Below are 18397 nucleotides of genomic sequence, written 5' to 3' on the forward strand. Positions count from 1 at the left end.
TGCATTTCAAGCCTTCTTCCAGGTCAGCAGAAGTATTCTTTACCTCTGTGGCAATGTGTTGGGGCCCTCAGAGTCTCCAGCAGTTTGTGGCACACAGCCCCCAACCCCTCCAACACACTTCTTCTGCCCCTTCCCTTTGAGGAGCAGCTGAGGGAGCTGGAGTTGCTCAGCCTGGAGAAGAGGAGGCTCAGGGGCGACCTTATCGCTCTCTACAGGTTCCTTAAAGGAGGCTGTAGCGAGATGGGGTTGGTCTGTTCTCCCACGTGCCTGGTGACAGGATGAGGGGGAAGGGGCTAAAGTTGTACCAGGGGTGCTTTAGGTTGGCTATTAGGAAGAACTTCTTTACCGAGAGGGTTGTGAGGCATTGGGATGGGCTGCCCAGGGAAGTGGTGGAGTCACCATCCCTGGAGGTGTTTAAAAGACGTTCAGATGTAGAGCTCAGTGATATGGTTTAGTGGAGGACTGGTTACTGGTAGATGAGAGGATGGACTGGGTGATCCTGGAGGGCTCTTCCAAGTCTAGATGGTTCTGGGATTCTGTGATTCCTCTTGTCATGCAAGGCATGGGGACAGCCAGGAGTCAGCACTGGATGCCTTCAGGACACGCTGGGATGGTTTTAGGATAGCAATGATACTGCTTATGCCACTGGAGGTCACTGGTACATTTACACACACGGATACCCATACAGCGCTACCTACAACGCAGCTATTACACTAACTCTGGTATTTCCTCCAGTAACAATTCAACCTCAGAGTTATTTAACTGTAGAGATGTATGATCTGTGTTTAGCTATGAAGCAGTTTCTCTCGCTGTGATCGCTTGAGGAAGAGGTCAGCCTGGCGTTCTGGGATTCCTCCCCCCTCCTAGGCTGCTTTCCGCAGCCTTTCTGGGTGGGAGAAGAACCTGGGGTGAGTCAGGCAGCCCCCCTGAGCACTCCCCCAGCCCCACGGTCAGGTATGGCCACAGAGCTTCCCCTGCCTGCTGCACTCGCCTGGCAAGCAGTGAGACCTCGTGCCCTTGCACAGCTCATGGCCACCACCAAACACCAGCCTGGGGGGAGCTGCAGCTTGGGCCTGATCCTGAATGCACCTGGACCATTCTCCACCCTCCCAAACGGCTGTTTCAGCACTGCGGGTCACAGTGCACTGAAGGGCGCCTCTCCACACAGCAAGGATCAGCATTTATGGGCATTTATTAGCATTTATTAGATGAGCATCAGAAAAGCACTTATTAAATGATCTTCTGTAGACCCAGCGATCACATACAATTACTCGCATTGCCCAGCGAAGGCAGGGACAGCACAGCCAGCGACACCAGCAGCATCCCACTGCAGAGGGACCAAGGCTGGCACCACGAACCCTCCCGAAGCCCGGAGAAGTTCCTAGAGCCCTGGCTGCCACGGGGAGGACAAGAGGCTTTAATCTCGGAAGCAGTGCTCCAGGCTGACCTGTGCTCTGAGGGGGCACATCTCACAGTCCTGATGTTCCCGTTGCTTTCAGCTTGCCGTGTCTTCAGACCAGGGAGGAGAGAGTCAGCGCAGTGGTGCTGCCAGCAGGGCAGTGCAGCTCTGTGCCACCCAGCCAAGGTCTCCGGCTTCCCAGCACAACGGGTGGTGACAGAGCAATGCAGAGACAGAGCAGCAGAGGAGAATTACACGTCGCCAGACACCCATTGCACTCTTGCAGCCTGTCAGGAGAGCAATGGCACGGGCCAAGGGACAAGGTAGGTTACAGACGGGACAGGAGGAAACATCAAGAGAGGAAGGAGAGAGTGATCTTCAGAGCGCAGCAGGAAAGACACAAGAGAGGAAACATCACCCGTCTGACCAAAGCCTTGTTGGCTAGAGTATAGTACAATACTTTCCAAAAGCCGTCCGTGTATCTTTCTCCAGCATTTCTCGCGTGTAACACAGAGCATCTTTATTCTTCTTTACCATCTCATCAATCATTGTAATGAGGTCTGCAACCTGCTGTTCCTTTGTCTGTCCTGTTGCTATGTTGCTGAAAGCAATGTACCTATTTCCACATTTTCCTGCCATCCCAGTAAGGTATGTGCTTTCTTCCACGAATTTGTGGATATCACCTGGACTCCCAAGATCTTCTGCTCGGGTGAATAACAGGATCGTGTACTTCTGTGCTTCAGTATGGAAAATCTTTGTCACCCACTCAGCCACTTCCACCTCTTCTTTACTGATGTGGGCCAGTTGCATCACCAGGATGATAGCATGCACCCCTCCATAGAAGTGACGAAGAGCATTTCCAATCAGTTCAGCTGTTTCCTTATTGTCTCTCTTGGTGTCAAAAAGGCCAGGAGTGTCGATAACAATAATTTCTCTTCCACGGAATGAGGCACTCTCTGCACTGTAGCTTTGGGTTACTGAACCTGCCGACAACACAGATTTAAATGCTTTCTTCCCAAGGATGGTGTTCCCTGTCGCACTCTTCCCACTTCCAGTTTTGCCCACGAGCAGGATCTTCAGCCTGCGTCCTGGGGGAACAACCAGAGACACGTGTCTGAACCCCACAGCCCTGTGGTGCCGGGACATCCCCTGCACGCCATGCTCCCAGGGGTGAGAAGGAAAGGCTTTTTACTGCAAAAACACAACTTTAATTCTCACACTAAGACGCTGCTGTGCAGAAGAGGGGATGGGACAGGGCAGGGGCTGAAGCCATGTCCCAGCAGCCAAAGCAGGGCTTGCTCAGCGCCGCCAGCCCTGCCCTTCTGCTCGGCTCTCCCACAGGAGGAAAGTTTGTGCTCCAGGAGGAACCTAAACTCAGACAAAGGCTGCCCTGACTAAAAGACCCTCTGGAAAATGGGCCAAAAGCAGCCAAGGCAGGACAGAAGCTGGCAAAGGGGGGGTTTCTTACCCCATGCTTCATGCTCACAGGCAGCCAGCACAGCTCGCCTCCAGTAAGAGCGAGCCTGCGCAGAGCCGGGAGCAGCTCATCTGGGCTCGGTGTCAGACAGCTGTCGGTGTGCCCCCCTAGCCCCAAGACTAGCTCCGGCTTCCCCTCCTTCCTCGACACCACGGTGTGGGCAGCCCACGGCCCCAAGGCCGCAGCAGCAATCCTAAAATCATCAATCCTAAACCATCAGGAGCAACATCAAGGCAGAAAGAGAAAGCAGAAGTGCGTGCCGCAGCTCCCCAGCAGCCCAGGAATGCACAGAGTGCTCAAACGGCCGGGCTGAAGCACTCCCTTTACAAGAAGTCGCGTGCTGAGCAAAAAACACCCACTGGATTCTGTGGTGGATCACCGCAGGCCCTCCGCCTGCCCTGCACGGCCCCAGCAGAGCCAGAGCTGGCTCAGGCACACAGATAGCGAGGTTTTGGGGCAGGACTTTGCACCCTGAGCTGTGCCTCAGGCTGTAACCAAGGGCTGCTGCCCCATCTGCCCTGAGCCTGGCACAGCACAGCCTAAGGAGTGGGAAGAGGAGAGGCATCCTCGGGAAATCCTCAAGCCCGTGGCCTCCCCAGAGGGCCCACGCACCGCATGCACAAGTGTGCGTGAGGCTGCATGAGGACGCAAACCCAGCCTCACCCTCAGCAGCACTGCACCCAGCTGACTGAATGAGGAGGCTGCTAAAGGAGAAGGCTGTTTGCACCAGGGGAGTTTTAGGTTGGATGTTAGGAAGAACTTCTTTACCGAAAGGGTTGTGAGACATTGGAACAGGCTGCCCAGGGAAGTGCTGGAGTCACCATCCCTGGAAGACTTTAAAAGACGTTTAGATGTAGAGCTTAGGGATATGGGTTAGTGGGAACTGTTAGTGTCACATCAGAGGTTGCACTCAATGATCTTGAGGTCTCTTCCAACCTAGAAATTCTGTGAAATTCTGCTGTGGGGAGACCTCACAGCGGCCCTCAGTGCCTGCAGGGGCTGCAGGAGGGCAGGGAGGGACTCTTGGGCAGGGGGTGTAGGGATAGGACACGGGGTGATGGCTCTAAGGTAGAAGAGGGTGGTTTTTGGTTAGATCTGAGGCAGAAATTCTTTACTATGAGGGTGGTGAGGCCTGGCGCAGCCTGCCCCCAAGGAGCTGTGGGTGCCCCATCCCTGGCAGTGCCCAAGGCCAGGCTGGATGGGGCTGGGGGCAGCCACTCTGTGGCTCTGTGACCATGGGACTCGAAGCTTGGCCAGGCTCTGGCTCCCCGCATGCAGTGGGTAAGGAGCTCACCTTCCATCTGAGCGTCTGCCAAATTTGAGCCCACTCCGAGGGGAAGCCTGAAAGAAGAATAAGGGATTTTGAGCGAAGTTTGCCAAAGTCTCCCGTTCTCCCCCATGGCGGTGACAAGGCTGATGATGGTCACCAGGCCATCAGGTCGCTAACATACCCGGCGTGTGCATGCTGCCTGCTGTGTGTGCATGCAGGAGGTGGTTGTATAGCCAAGGGTAAACGCACGGGGCAAGGGCTGCTCCTCCTCAGCTGCTTGTGGCCAACTTGGGAGGGGATCCCGATGCCTGGGGAACGAGGAGTTGGCAGGGGAACTCAGATCGGTCGCTGGCAACCCTTGCAGTGCTTTGGGAAACCTGAGAGCTCGCAGAGGACGTGCACGGCCCCCAACTGGAGCAGGAGCCTCCCCCAAGAATCGCTGTCAGTTCAGTGCCCTCGTCCGGCACCTGAACCTCCAGCCCTGAGCCTGAGCGGTGTGCGGGGTCCGTCCCTGCCACTGATCGTGCCATGGGTGCCAGCTGCCACATCTCCTGCCCCTGTTTCAGCTCTGGACTCTGCCTCGAGTGATTTCAGCAAGATAAACTGCTCCAAAACTAAGCACAGACTATACACTACTCAAAGTAAACTAAAATCACGTCACTAAATAATTCAGTCATTACTGGAGGAATTACCCCATCCACAGCAAAGCCACACCAATTCTCGGCTGTCTTTCCTCTGCCTCCCTGCCAGCTAGCTCAGGCTTAGCAGTTCCTAAAGTACCCCCAAATGCCGAGACCCTTCAGAGCCACCCGGTGCACAGACCGCTCACTTTGCATGGCTCCAGCAGCGGCTGCTGTGCTTGCCTCTTACCTCCTCAGGTCGCAGTGCTTGGGCCAGGTGCAATACAGTTCACGTCTTGCCCCTGACCATGTCCTCAGCTCTCTGCTTTCTGTTCCTTGCCAGCCCGAGAACAATGCTTTATCACCTAACCACACGTGGCAGCCCCAGCCCAGGCAGACGATCCACCCAGACCCATGGGTACCTGTGCCCTTCATTTGAGCTGGGAGATGCTCGTGCCCTGCCGAGCCCTGGGTTGCACCAACCAGCCTCCGTTTGAGCCTCCGGGGCTCGGCATCACAGTAAGAAACAGATGTGCAATGAAACAACAAGAACCCGTGTCAGCTGGGAAATCCCACAACAGAACCGGCATGTAGAACAAACCACAGCTAAAACAAAAAGCTGGGACAGGTACTACATTTTAACGCCCCCAAGAAGACTGTTCTGTCCACAAAACAAGCAAAAAATTAAGAATGGCTTCAGTAATCAGAAAGTATGTGAAAGGTTCATATGGCACGCTTAGGGGGAAATATATTTAAAAGCTTGATTGTAACTTAAATGAGTCAATTTCTTCCTAGAAACTTTAAGGCAGGTCGGAGAACTTTTTCACCCTTTTGATATTCGTATGGTGCAGACACCCTTGTGAAGTCAATGCTCCTGCGAGGACCCAGCGAGTGCTACCAGAACAGACACTCCTGAAGACAAGGAGTTTGTTAAATCACCCTTACAGAAATGCAATCAGGATTTCCATTCTCCAGGGACTTTCTGTTCTGACTTGGAAACAAATACTGGCTGAACTTTACCTAAGGAAGTAATAACCCCCTGCCTGAAAGCAGGCATTACAACCTTTTTGTCTTTGTTCTCCCTGGAATGACAGTAGCAGCATTTCAGACAACTCACCAGAGGCACCTGTGCGCTTTTGTCCCCAAGTCTGAACTTTGCAGCTTCTGACAGTGACAGGTCTTCTTCTGTAGGTGCAGTGGCTGAAGTGTGGCAGCTGCCTGTGAAGTTTGGCAGCATTTAGCGGGAGCGGGAGTAGGAGGGGATTTCGGTGACATGCAAACCAGCTCTGTTGAACAAATGACCATGTACGAGCCGGTTAGGAGCTAGATCATGTGCAAAGTCATTGGTCGCCAAGAACAGAAACAGAAAGTTTCTGAACTGAGCAAGTAAGGCAAAAAAAGCTCCTCCCGATGAAGGGCATTTTAGTTTGAGTACTTCTTGCCACCGCTCCTTTCTCACAAACAAACCGTCCGCGCTGTCAGCCTCCCCCAGACAAGAGCAGGGCTCATCAGGCTCAGGAGGCTTTTCCTGGAGCCAGGCTGGGTGTCCATTAACCGAAATGTAATAGCTCAGTTTTTAAATGTATGGGGTGGCTGCGCCTCCAGCACCAAGGGTGCTGGAAAACGCTCCCATTGCCCACGAGAGTACATGTTGAATCCCGAGGTCCATCTAGTGGCTGCTCCTCGGAGGCAGAGCTGTGGCAATCACGATGTTGGGGACCCCTGGAAGGTGGGCATGGGGCGAGTTGGGAAGAAGAACGAGCAGCCATTAAATGCCTTCCCCCCTGGGGCCGGGGCTGGAGCTCTGCACTGCTGGGACACTCCCGTCCCCTGACACCCCCACGCAGTCGCAGTCCCATTGCGGCAGGAACAACGAGCAGCCACACAGCAGGGACTGCAGGCAGACGGGGCTAGAGGTGTAAGCAGGAAACTTCTGGCCCAATTCCTGCAGCTGACGGAGGGGGAGGATGACCGGAACATTTCCACCACCTCCATCGTAACCGGATGATGCGGTAAAAACATCCCCAGGTGGGGAGATCACCACAATCCGTGTAAGCCCTACCAGAAAATAAGTAAGCAGAAAACCTGGTGGAGGAGGTAGAGGGCTCTGTGTTCCTGTATGTACCGCCATCCTCACACAAAACAGAACACCAGTGTCCAGGCATGAGACACAGAATGCACCTGGCAGCATGGCACTTCTGGCCAGATGAATCACGGAATGAATCCTACAATGGTTTGGGTTGGAAGGGACCTCAAAATTTAGGTTTCAGTGTTTAATTTTGAACCAGTTTCTCTTGGTGCAATCGCTCCAGGGAGCGCCCAGAGCTGGAGCAGGGGCAGGAGATGAGGCAGCTGCCACCTGCATCACAGTCAGGGGCTGGGACGGACCCTGCACACCGCTCAGGGCTATCCTATCCCTACACCCTCCCGCCCAAGAGTGCCTCCCCAGCCCTCCTGCACCCCCTGCAGGCCCTGAAGGCCGCTGTGAGGTCTCCCCTGGGCCTTCTCCTCTCCAGGCAGAGCAACCCCAACCCCTCGGCCTCTCGTCACAGCAGAGCTGCTCCAGCATCCGAGCATCCCCGTGGCCTCCTCTGGACTCGCCCCAGCAGCTCCACATCCCGGTGCTGGGGCCCCACAGCGAAGGCAGTGCCCGGGGGGGTCTCACGAGAGCGGGGCACAGGGGGACAATCCCCTCCCTCACCCTGCTGGATGGGGGCTGCGACCATGCAGGGGACATCAGGTGCTTCCACGGTGCGGTTCCCATCCCTGAGCCACGGCCCTTGCTGTGGGATTGCACGGGACTCCTACCCTCGCACCGCTCTGTGCCTGCAGGAGGGGATCCTGCTCTGCCAGCGCTCAAGAAGTGTTTCCAAGTGCTCCTCTTCCTCATCGTAGCACACAAGCCTCAACGCTGGTGAGGGGAACCTTGAACTGGGAGCAGGGGGAAGGCAGGGACATTCAGCCTGGTGAGGACGGGGTGGGAAGGGATGGCGAGAAAAAATACTTCTTTCTCCCCACACTCATGGTGCTCCCTGGCTCCGCAGGCACCTGCACAGCTGGCAGTGAGAGCTCCGACCCCTGCTCCCACCCCCCCGGGGGCTCCCCGCCACAGGTCAGCGATCACAGCAAAGCATGAAACTGCAGAGAAGCGCAGAGCAGCCCGTGTTCCTGAAGGCAGGGAGGTGCGCATGAGAAATGGAGCCTGTGCCTGTGTGCAGCTCCACAGCACGTGAGCCTGGGGTCAGGGCACCTGCAGTGGGACGGCATCTCATCCTGTGTCACGGCACGTCCCTGTCAAAGCTCCTGGTGGTTTCAGATGCTCAGAACTGCTGCCACCAGGGCTATTTCTGCTGTCACGTACGTGTGACTGACCTGTCCCACCTGTCCCTAGGATGCTCTTTGCCCTGAGTCCTGTCTCAGTGACGTGGATACCCTGGAACCTGCGCGTGTGGCTTCGATCCCCTGAGAAACAGCAGCAGCACCTGAGGGGCAGCAGGAAGAAGGGCTGGGTCCCTTGGTGTCCCTGCCAGTGTCCCTCGGTGTCCCTACTGGCCCATCACCCTGTGCCCCTTGTCCTTCACCCCTCCACTCCCGTGCCAGGCCAAGGTGGCTCCCCAAATCCCATGCCAGCCTGCGGGGACATGAGGTGATCTCAGCCCATGGCAGTGAGGGGAATGTGACCAGTTCTGTCCTCAACCTGCTGCCACCAGAGCTGCTCAGAGATGGGGCCCCTCTGCTGGGTGCTGCTCCCCTCTGCCCGGATGCTCTGCGCTCTCCTGGCAGCACCCGGGACTGCCCCACGGCTCGATGCAGGGGACGAGGGCATTTCCTGGGAGCCACTGCCTGGCTCTGGCCCTGCGTGTCCCGAGGTCCGCAGCCGTCCCTGCAATGCCCTGGGCACATCCCTGGCATTGAGCTAGAGACACAGCAGAAACCACTCAGCAGCTGCAAGCTTTGTGCTGCAGTTTTGTGCCGAGAGGCACAGCCCATATGGGGACTGCGGTGCTGTTAGAGGGGGAACCGGCTGCTTGCCATGTTGTTAAGCAACACTGTGCAATTCCCTGGGAGAAGTAGTACAGCACAGTGTATCCTAGTTCTACTCTTGCTTCTAGCGCAAGAAGCGGTTGTACAGATGGACAACTGCCCTCCAACCACTGAGGAACGCCTGCCACAGAAAGCGAGCAATGCGCCAGACTGCTGCCACGATGAAGTGGCAGGTTGAGGACAGAACTGCCACAATGAAGCGGCAGCAGCAGCACAGGCACATGTATCGCATGCACCACAGCCCCTGCACACACCGTCTGATCAACCCCAGGCCGCCGTCTCCTTTTTGGCCCTGCAGCTGCTGCTCCACTTGCTTCGCGAGGCACTCGCACTTCTCTTCGAAATCCACGTCGCTGCGGCTGAGGAGCCGCGTGGCCTGGGAATAGAGCTTGCTCGTGTAAGGGGTGCTCTGGTTCTCCTCCAGCACCTGCTGCACCAGCACCATCAGCTCCTCGACCTGGGCTTCGCGCTCGGCTCTGGCCGCCCGGTTGCTGAAGGCGCAGCACCGTCCCCCGCAGGCCTGCAGCAGCGGCCCCAGGGCGGCGTTGCTGGGTTGTGCCACGTAGTGCTGCAGGGAGCCACCCCCCAGGTCCTCCTTGCGGGTGAAGAGGACGATGGTGTGCCTCGCAGCCTCGCGCCCCAGCACCCGCCACACTTGCTGGGTGGCCTCCTCCTCCTCCTGCGTGAAGCGGCCCAGCTGGGTCACCAGCACCAGCACGTGCGGCCCCGGCGCCGACAGCAGCAGGCAGCGGGCGAACTCGTAGCAGGACCGGGCGCTGTGCTCCGATGAGTCAAACATGTTGGGGGTGTCGGTGACCACCACCCTGCGGCCCCGCCAGAGCCGGCTCTCCTGGGCACACGTCTGTGTTATCGTCTGTGGCGCCAGGCGCGACTCGAAGGCCGCCCGCCCCAGGATGGTGTTCCCCGTTGCGCTTTTCCCTGCACCGGTCTTCCCGACGAGTACCAGGCGCAGCTCCATGTGCTCCTGGGTCCCCTGGCCTGCTGGCATCAGTGAGGGGAAAGGCTCAGTGAGAGAGCAGCAGTGTGTAAAGCACTGCCTGGGGTGGGTCATGCATGGAAACAGCCCGGCACAGGGGCACAGAGCTGCCTGTGCCACCCCGGGGCTGCCTGTTCCACCCCAGGGATGCTCTTACCTCCCCAGGGATACCCGTGACACCCCAGGGATACCCGCACCATCTCAGGGATGCCTGTCCCCTCTCCACGTGCACGGCACTGCTTGGCACATGCCTGCTTTGTCCCCAAAACCCCCCCACCGGCAGGGAGATTGCCAGGAGAGCCCGGTCCCTGCGGTGCCTGCGGTGGCATGAGGACACCGATCCCCCCTGCGAGGGGGCTCTGGGGCAGGGCAGTGCCCGGCCCTTGCACCCTTACCGTGATCCTCCCAGGAGCCGCTCGCCATCGTGCTCTGCCGCAGTGTCAGTGCAGGAAGGGTGATGCCAGAGTTGGGTCACAGGCTGCAGGGGGACAGAGAGCAAACACACGTGCAGGGTGAAGGCTTTACCGCCGGGCTTGGGGGATAAGGGCGCTGGCAGGCTGTGACAAAGCCCTTGAGAAGGCCGAGCCTGTAGCGCCAGCCCAGCCAGCAGCAGGCTTAGCCATGCACCATTCGCCTGTAGGTGAGCAACACCGGCTGCTCCCGATCCCTGCGTTCAGAAGCAGCCCCCCAGGGACCTGCTGCACGGTTTCTGCGCTGCTGAGCTGTGACTCTGGAGCCGTGCAGCGCACTGGGGAGCAAACCCGGTGAGCACCAAGCCCCTGCAACCTACCCACGGCTCCGGGTGCAGCAGTGTCCCTGGGCAGGAGGTGCCCGTGCTCGGCCCCAGCTTTTAGTTTGGGGCTGCGGGGGTGGGAGCTGAGTGCAGCAGGGCCGGGCACAAGGTTCACGGGGCGGGGGCTCTGCAAGGACAGCCCAGAAACACTCGTGGTGGGCATGGAGCTGTGGGGGGCGGTTTGCTGCATGCTCTGCGGGGCACACCCAGCCCCAGCTGCAAACACCGAGGGTCCGGCTCTGCTCCTGGGCTGCCTCCCCTCGGCCCCACGGTGACCTCTCCAAAAGCACTGGGAAAGCTCAGTCTGTGCAAATGAGGGAACGCATGGCCTGGAAATAAACCTCAGCAGTCATGAGGTTGACGAGACGATGAGGTGCAGCCTCCTACCAGAGGAGTTTTGGTCTGATGCTCATACAAATACAGCCGGAGGCTCCCTTTTCCACCCAGGCTGTGGTGTGTGAGGCCACAGTCTCCTGAGCTGGGGACGTTTTGTGGCACAGCACAAACCGGTGTTCAACCCCTGCCCGGCCCCTCTGCTAAGCCCAGGTCCCTCGCAGGAGGCAGGGAGCCCCCTCCTCCAGCCCCTGCGTACCACAGCCCCAGCACGCTTCTCGTGCTTTGGACCGAGACACTCGAGCACCACGTTGGTGCGGGGAATGGCACTGGGAGCTGGGCACCGGGGGTCAGGGACACAGGCGCTGGGACCTGGGGTCACCGGGACATTGTGGCACTGCGTGTCACCTGGGGCACTGGGGGCACTGGGACACCGGGATCTGTGACATAGGGACATGGGGGCTGGGGACATCGCAACACCGGGTTTCAGGCACCTGGGACCTGGGAACATTGAGGCACAGGGACCTGTGACACAGGGACATTGGGAATGGGGACACATGGACCTGTGACACAGGGACATGGAGAGCAGGGACATCAGGACATGGGGACACCAGGTGTCAGGGACCTGGGGACCTGGGAACATTGGGACACAGGGACCTGTGACATGGGGACATTGGGAATGGGGACACTGAGACACCGGGTGTCAGGAACCTCTGGCCGCAGGGAGCAGCGCCATGGCAGCGGCTGCTCAGCTGGCAGCTCGGCGAGGTGGAGGAGAGCTCCTGACATCTCGGGAACGTGACCAGAGGGACCCCAAAGGCTTCAGCCTCTGAAGCCCGGGGACACCCAAGGACAAGCACAAGAGCCAGGGTCTGCCAAGGCAAGGCTTGGAATTAAAGCCTGAGGAGCAATGCTCCAGTTCTGGCCAGAACCTGGCTCCCCCGGGGCTCCGGCAGAGCCCTGCCGTGTCCGTCACCTCTCAGGCACCTCGGAGGTCTCAGCAGTGCTGCACACCCAGCATGCGTGCTCTGAGAGCACAGGTAAGAAAGGAGAAAAAATACCCAAACCCTGCTACACTACAGCAGCTGGCAGAGAGGAGAGAGACCCAGCCCTGCAGCCCCCAGGGGAGTGCAGCAGGAGGCAGGAGGTGCTCCAGGGAGGCAGCAGCAGTTCCCCTGCGGGGGAACCTGCAGGGCACAGCCAGCCCCAGCTGCAAACACCAAGGGTCCAGCAAACAGGCTTTTCCCATAAATGTGCTGAGTTCGCACTGCGCTATTGCAGGAAGCGGGACTAAGGGCAACGCCCTGAGACAATTCCACGGCGCTGCTGCTGCTCCAAGCACGAGCGGCGTGGAGCAGACCCACTCCCCCCGACCATGGCTCTGGGCTCTTACAGGACGATGTCCCCCAGCATCCCACCTTTGCAGCCTCTGGGTTGGGTACCCACATGGCCCCAGGCGTGCAGTAGGCACGCAACAGCCCCAGGCACACAGCAGCCCAGGAGAATGCTGCTCCCGGTGCCCTGCAGCACACCCTGCATACAGGACGAGCTCCCAAGGTGCACTCGGGGGTCACCAGGAGCTTCCGGCAACACAACAACACCACGCACATCTCCACAGCAGAGCTGTGGTCTCCAAAGGTGTCCACTCGAGACACTCGAGCACCACTTTGTGCTTGGGGCCGTCCATACAGGGCGGCAAGTCCGGAGCCCTGTGGGTGCCCGGTCACCCACCGCCCATGGCTCTGCGGTTCCCTGTGGCTGTGCAGTCTCCGTGGCACCACGGTGTGCCTGTCTGCTCATCATCACCCGTGGGCACACTGCCCCGCAGCTCCCCTGGATCTGCTGCTGGCGTTGGGCTGCGCGCCTCCTTCACGTCCCCTTCCTGCTCCCCAGCGCCCTCCTGGGATGCTTTTACTTTCAGTCTGTCCACAAAATTCCAGTGCTCGTGCTTCAGGCACCTCCTCACCCCCCTCCTCATCCCCGCAGGGGCTCGGGCACTCTTCCTCCCATCCTCTTCCTCTCAGCTGCACGTCCCCAGCCCGACCAGCTTGGGATGCCCGCGGGGCTGCCCCTGGCTGCTGGGGGGTCCGCACGGTGTCTGCTGGGGGACCTGGGGGGGTCCTGGCGCAGAGCTGCCGTGCCATAGCCACGGGGCAGCCACCACCAGGGTCCAGCCTCGCCCAGGGGTGCTCCAGCACGAGGGGCACCGCTCCGGTACGCACGGCGCAGCCCCGGTCCCGTCCCCGTGTTCGCCCACTGACCGGAGACCAACCCGCAGACCCCAGTGCCGCCCGGTCCCAGTCCCCCGGCGGTTCCCTGACCTGTTTGGCTCTGGTACCCTCTGGTCCCCCAAAGCCGCCGGGACTGGGAGTGGCGCCCGGGTGCGCAGCAGCGGACACGGAGTAAGCCTGGAGAACTGTGCTCATGCCACAAGTGCAATACCGGCTCCTCCCCCACCAGCCCCCAGATTGGTTTCGATTCTGTGCAGCACTGGAGGTGAGGGCAACTCTAACGCTAATTCCTGTAATTCAGGAATTAACACCCCTGTAATAACATCTCCTGCCCAAGAGTCCCTCCCAGCCCTCCTGCAGCCCCTGCAGGCACTGAAGGCCACTGTGAGGTCTCCCCACAGCCTTCTCCTTTATCAGCCTCCTCATTCAGTCAGCCAGGTGCAGGGCTGCTGAGGGTGAGGCTGGGTTTGCGTTCTCGACAAGCCAGAGCTGGCTCAGGCACACAGATAGCGAGGTTTTGGGGCAGGACTTTGCACCCTGCACTGTGCCTCAGGCTGTAACCAACGGCTGCTGCCCCGTCTGCCCTGAGCCTGGCACAGCACAGCCTAAGGAGTGGGAAGAGGAGAGGCAGCCTTGGGAAATCCTCGAGCCTGTGGCCTCCTGAGAGGGCCCATGCAACGCGTGCACAAGCGTGCGTGAGGCTGCACGAGGACGCAAACCCAGCCTCACCCTCAACAGCACTGCGCCCGGCTGACTGGATGAGGAGGCTGCTAAAGGAGAAGGCTGTGGGGAGACCTCACAGCTGACTCACAGAATGCTGAGTCCACAGTCACTAAGATTGTACAGTAGGTATGTTTATTCAGCGCTGGGCAGCATGGGGGGTAGTCCCAAAAATGTCATGCACCCCTAACGCGGCAACTTGCCGTGGTTATATGCAGTAAAGAGTTACATATGCATGAAGTTTCCCAATACGCCTATACATATTTAGAACTTGTCCCTGCTTAGTATTAAAATTAGCTCCAAGAAGTCATTTCCATAAATTCCTCTTGTCTGTGCTTGCTCAGTGCCTTGTGGTGGCGGGCGCTGAGAGTCGTGGGGATGAAGTAAGATGTCTTCATCAGGGTTGAACTTTTCACCTCATCTCTTTGCGCATGCTCTCTGAGGCCTTGGTCACAATCTGGGCCGTAAGGTTGTTTTGATCTGCTTCTTGGGGTCCGAAGGGCTCCTGTTATCTGGAGGCTAAGCACAGCACAGGCGCAGTACATCGCAAATATAGCACCTGTTCATTCTTAATCAATCACTCTCTAATTTCTAATCCCAATGATTCAGTCCTCCCTTTTCTGGAAAATCTAGTAAATTCTTTTAATTAATACAAAAATTCTTCTTCTCAGTCTCTATGGTATGTACCCCTCAATGCCTTGCCATGCACTTTTGTCAAGGAAGATAATATAGACATTTGTTGTAACGATTTCCAATTCCAAACAAATATTACAAAAGACAATATCAAACTTATACCAACTAATATCTATAAAACAATAATTGGGTGACACAATGTGTTCAAAATCCCAGTTGCAGTTGGCGACCATCCAAAGAGTGTATCCCACCAGTTGTGATTTGTGTCCTGTTTTGCTCTTTGCCTTTGTATCATGATGGACAGTGATTAGAGTGTACATTGTGTTGTTAGACTTGATCAACTGGTGGGATACCACTGGTGCCAAATATAGAAAATGACACCCGACAATTCTAACAAAGTTACAAATACAAATGTTAGAATGATTTTTCTAGGGAGAGTTATGTTCTCCTTATCTACTTCTACAAAATCACAAGCAGTTCTTAAACACACACAGCCTTGACCGATATATACATGCACAGTCTTTTGACTAGTATTTGGATGAATTTCGAAGTGGCAAACACCTTGCTCCGTGTCAAGACATACATGCTGAGCATCAATTGTATTGCTTTCACAAATAAATCCTTGTTGTCCCCAGGTAACACATGATTCTAGATTTACAGACTGCCATCTCCCATTCTCCATCTGTGCCCATGTTCTATGCTCTGAAGGACAGAGCACTGTCTCCTCATGGTTTAATCCTAGTGCAATGATGGAGTGGATAACATAAACTGTGGCATTATCTATAGTAAGCACAAAGGCAGTAGCCATGTTAACAATGGTATCATAGGTAAAATTTACCAGAGTCCACCAAGATTGGAAATTCTTCTCAAAATCATTGGCATTGTCTCAAACAGTCTTTCAGACTTCAGCCAGAAAAATGCCTTCACTTCCTTCCCTAATGATCAAGGCGGCTGTTGCCTGAATCCATAACTGTGCTTGTAAACAACAAAGAGCTAAAGATGCATTATCTTGAACCATACTAAGTGCATCTATTATTAGTTTGTGGTCTTGGTTTTCAGCCTTTTCCCATCTTGGTAACACCTTTGAAACTCGTTCCATTAATCATTCAGCACCCTATTTTAATTTCGTCCCCTACGGTTCTTTGGTGTGTCCATTCTTTCCCTATTTTTTGCCATTCTTATCATGTATATAAAAGGTCACCATTTGTTCGCCAAATAACCACAACTGCTAACTTTCCATTAATGCTCTATCCTCTGTTGTTACAGCTTCGGACCAAGGCCACTAACCATTCTCTATTATCCTAGAGGCACCTTCTTGAATCACAACTACAATTTATAAGCCATAGAAATAAAACAATTCTGTTAACTAGATTCCTGCTGACTATATTACTAACTACTCCTGATCATAATGTCCTCATTTTACTTGACTGAGCTTTACTTTCAGTTCACCGTCACCTGGCGTTACTTTCCAGGGGGTTCTGGAGCTTTCTTCACTTGAGAATGGTGAATCCAAGCTCTCTGTTCCTTGATCTTAATTGTGGTGAAGGTTGTAAGGAGCACCTGGTATAGTCCTTCCCACTGTGGCTTCAAAGTTTTCTCTACAAGAGACTTAGTTACCTCTCAGGCTTTGGCAGTCCTAGTGGGGAAAGCCTCTGGCCATCCTGAAAAGGTATCTGTCTGTTAACACCAGTAAATATCGACATCCCTCCCTTTTCTTGGAAGTTCAGAAAGGTCAATTTGCCACTGTTACCCGGGCCCATTGCCTTTTCCAATTTGACACAGTTTTGGTTTGGGGGCAATTTTGGGGTTAGTCTGGAGACAAAGATCACATTGTTATTTGAGTGATGGTAGCATATAAGGTTCTGGCAATATTTTTTTTGTCAATTAGATAGTTATACAAAGCATCTATTCCCCAATGTGGTTTCCGGTGTTCTTTCTTTACCAGTGACCACAATAAATTGGAGGGCATGACTAGCCTCCCTTCCCGTCTTTGGTAATAGTCCATCCCTCTTGGTTATATTTTCCCTTCTGACTTTCGATTAATTTTCTATCCTTTTTGTTATATACAAGCTTACCCTCGAGGAGAATTTGCCTGTCTGGAATCAGGGCTCCCTCAGTTGCCACCTCACCTTCTGCTGCTTCTTTTGCCTCTCTGTCCGCCAGATTATTTCCTTCCTCCAATTCTCAGCTCACCTTCTGGTGTGCCTTAATGTACATGATTGCTACCTTTTCAGGCAGCTGAACTGCTTCCAATAATCTCATTATTTAGTCCCTATAGATGTTTATTTTCCAAATTCTATCACGTCTTTGCAAGTGGTAACTGCATACCCAGCATGTTGTTTTCTACTGATGACGTAGCTGCTCCCATATTCCCACATCATCAAAAGGAGTGTCCTTCAGATCTGGACGGCTGGAGTAGGTAGCTTCAATGGTCTCCAGGCAGTCACGGTGTACTGGCTCCCCTTGGTTTCTGCTGATTTCAGGAACCTTTGTGGGGAAAGCCAGTGACTGCCTTCCACTTCCAGCACTGTGGACACTGTGTGAGACACTAGCACAGTTATCTTTTGTCCCAAGGTGAACTTGCGTGCTTCCTGGATATTTAGCACCACTGCTGCAACAGCTCTGAGGCATCCCAGCCATCCCTTAGTGGTAGCATCCAACTGCGTAGAAAAATAAGCAACTGCCGTTCGATATGGGCCCAGGTCCTGTGCTAGTGTTCCCAGGGCAATCCCCTGTTTCTCATGGGAGAAAAGGAAGAATGGTTTATTTACATCTGGGAGTCCCAGAGCTAGAGCTGACATGAGGGCCTTCTTTAGTTGGTCCTAAGCTTGTGTGGCCTCCTTTGTCCATTGGAGTTCCCTGTTCCCATTTGCAATGAGCACATACAGCGGTTTTACAAGCGATCCGTAATTACAGATCCACAATCTGCACCACCCTGTCATTCCCAAAAAGGTTCGCAGATCTTTTATTGTCTCAGGTTTTGGGGTTTAACATATCGCTTCTTTACAATCTTGCCTCAAGGTCTGTTGTCCGGCACTAACCTCATAACCCACGTAGATCAACTTAACCACCTGAGCCTTCTGCTTCGATACCCTGTACCCCTGTAGTCCCAGAAAGTTTAGGAGGCTTACTGTCCAGGCCACACATGCTTCTGTCTGGGTGGCTATTAGGAAGTCATCTACGTACTGCAACAGCCTTCCTTCTCCTGATGGGGCTTCCCAGGTCTCCAAGTCCTTTGCAAGTCCGTCTCCGAACAAGGTGGGAGAGTTCTTAAAGCCCTAAGGCAACCTTGTCCATGTGAGCTGTGTTTTGCGCCCACTCCTAGGGCCTTTCCAATCAAATGCAAAGATTTTCTGACTGGCTTCATGGAGAGGGAGGCAAAAGAAGGCATCCTTCAGGTCTAAAATGGTAAACCAAATTAGCTCTGGTGTTAAGTATGTTAATCAATTATCGGGCTAATTCCTTCTCTATCTTCCTTTTTCAAGGGGTACTGTTGAAGTGCATTTTTCGCCTTCCCTGGTACATTAGATCGTACTCTTGAAAACATTTGACTTAGGATTTCCTCACTAATTTCCTCTTTGGTCTCAATAGCTGTCAATATCAAACTCAACGCTTCCACGTATCTTTGATCATTTACCTCCAGAATAATCTCCCCATTTTTAAATGAAATGATTGCTCGTAATCTTTCCAATAAATCTCTTCCTAGGCGTGACTCCGGAGAGTTGAGCATGTATAGGAACTTGTGAATGCCCCACTGTTTCCCATATTTATATTTCAATGGTTTGCAGAAATATGCTATTCCAGATTGGCCAGTTGCCCACTTCACTACAATGTAATCATTCCCCACTGATACTAATGCTTTATTTAAAACTGAGTACGT

The 18397-nt window shown here is 55.0% G+C and overlaps 2 protein-coding genes across 2 annotated transcripts; both read right to left on the bottom strand.

Annotated features, from left to right (window-relative positions):
• Positions 1 to 1840: 1840 nt before the first annotated feature.
• LOC116486734 (GTPase IMAP family member 4-like) lies at positions 1841 to 4276 on the bottom strand. The gene is made up of 2 exons (XM_032183182.1): positions 4171 to 4276; positions 1841 to 2487 (listed from the first exon to the last, which is right to left on the bottom strand). The coding sequence occupies exons 1-2, from the start codon at positions 4274 to 4276 to the stop codon at positions 1841 to 1843; spliced, it is 753 nt and encodes a 250-aa protein (XP_032039073.1).
• Positions 4277 to 8874: 4598 nt separating this feature from the next.
• LOC116486738 (GTPase IMAP family member 1-like) lies at positions 8875 to 10243 on the bottom strand. Its single transcript, XM_032183185.1, has 2 exons — positions 10203 to 10243; positions 8875 to 9809 (listed from the first exon to the last, which is right to left on the bottom strand). Exons 1-2 carry the CDS (start codon positions 10228 to 10230, stop codon positions 8875 to 8877), a joined length of 963 nt encoding a protein of 320 aa, XP_032039076.1. The 5' UTR covers positions 10231 to 10243.
• Between the last annotated feature and the right edge of the window lie 8154 nt (positions 10244 to 18397).

The sequence above is a fragment of the Aythya fuligula genome, chromosome 2 (genome assembly GCF_009819795.1).
Source record: "Aythya fuligula isolate bAytFul2 chromosome 2, bAytFul2.pri, whole genome shotgun sequence".
Lineage (NCBI taxonomy): Eukaryota > Metazoa > Chordata > Aves > Anseriformes > Anatidae > Aythya > Aythya fuligula.

What these genes read in the sequence shown, in the direction of transcription:
- LOC116486734 (XM_032183182.1), bottom strand. Translation starts at nt 4,276, where the DNA reads ATGGGGGAGAACGGGAGACTTTGGCAAACTTCGCTCAAAATCCCTTAT. An exon ending in GGCAGACGCTCAGATGGAAG is followed by an intron (nt 2,488 to 4,170) that starts GTGAGCTCCTTA and finishes TTGTTCCCCCAG; the next exon opens with GACGCAGGCTGAAGATCCTG.
- LOC116486738 (XM_032183185.1), bottom strand. Translation starts at nt 10,230, where the DNA reads ATGGCGAGCGGCTCCTGGGAGGATCACG. An exon ending in CGGCTCCTGGGAGGATCACG is followed by an intron (nt 9,810 to 10,202) that starts GTAAGGGTGCAA and finishes TGATGCCAGCAG; the next exon opens with GCCAGGGGACCCAGGAGCAC.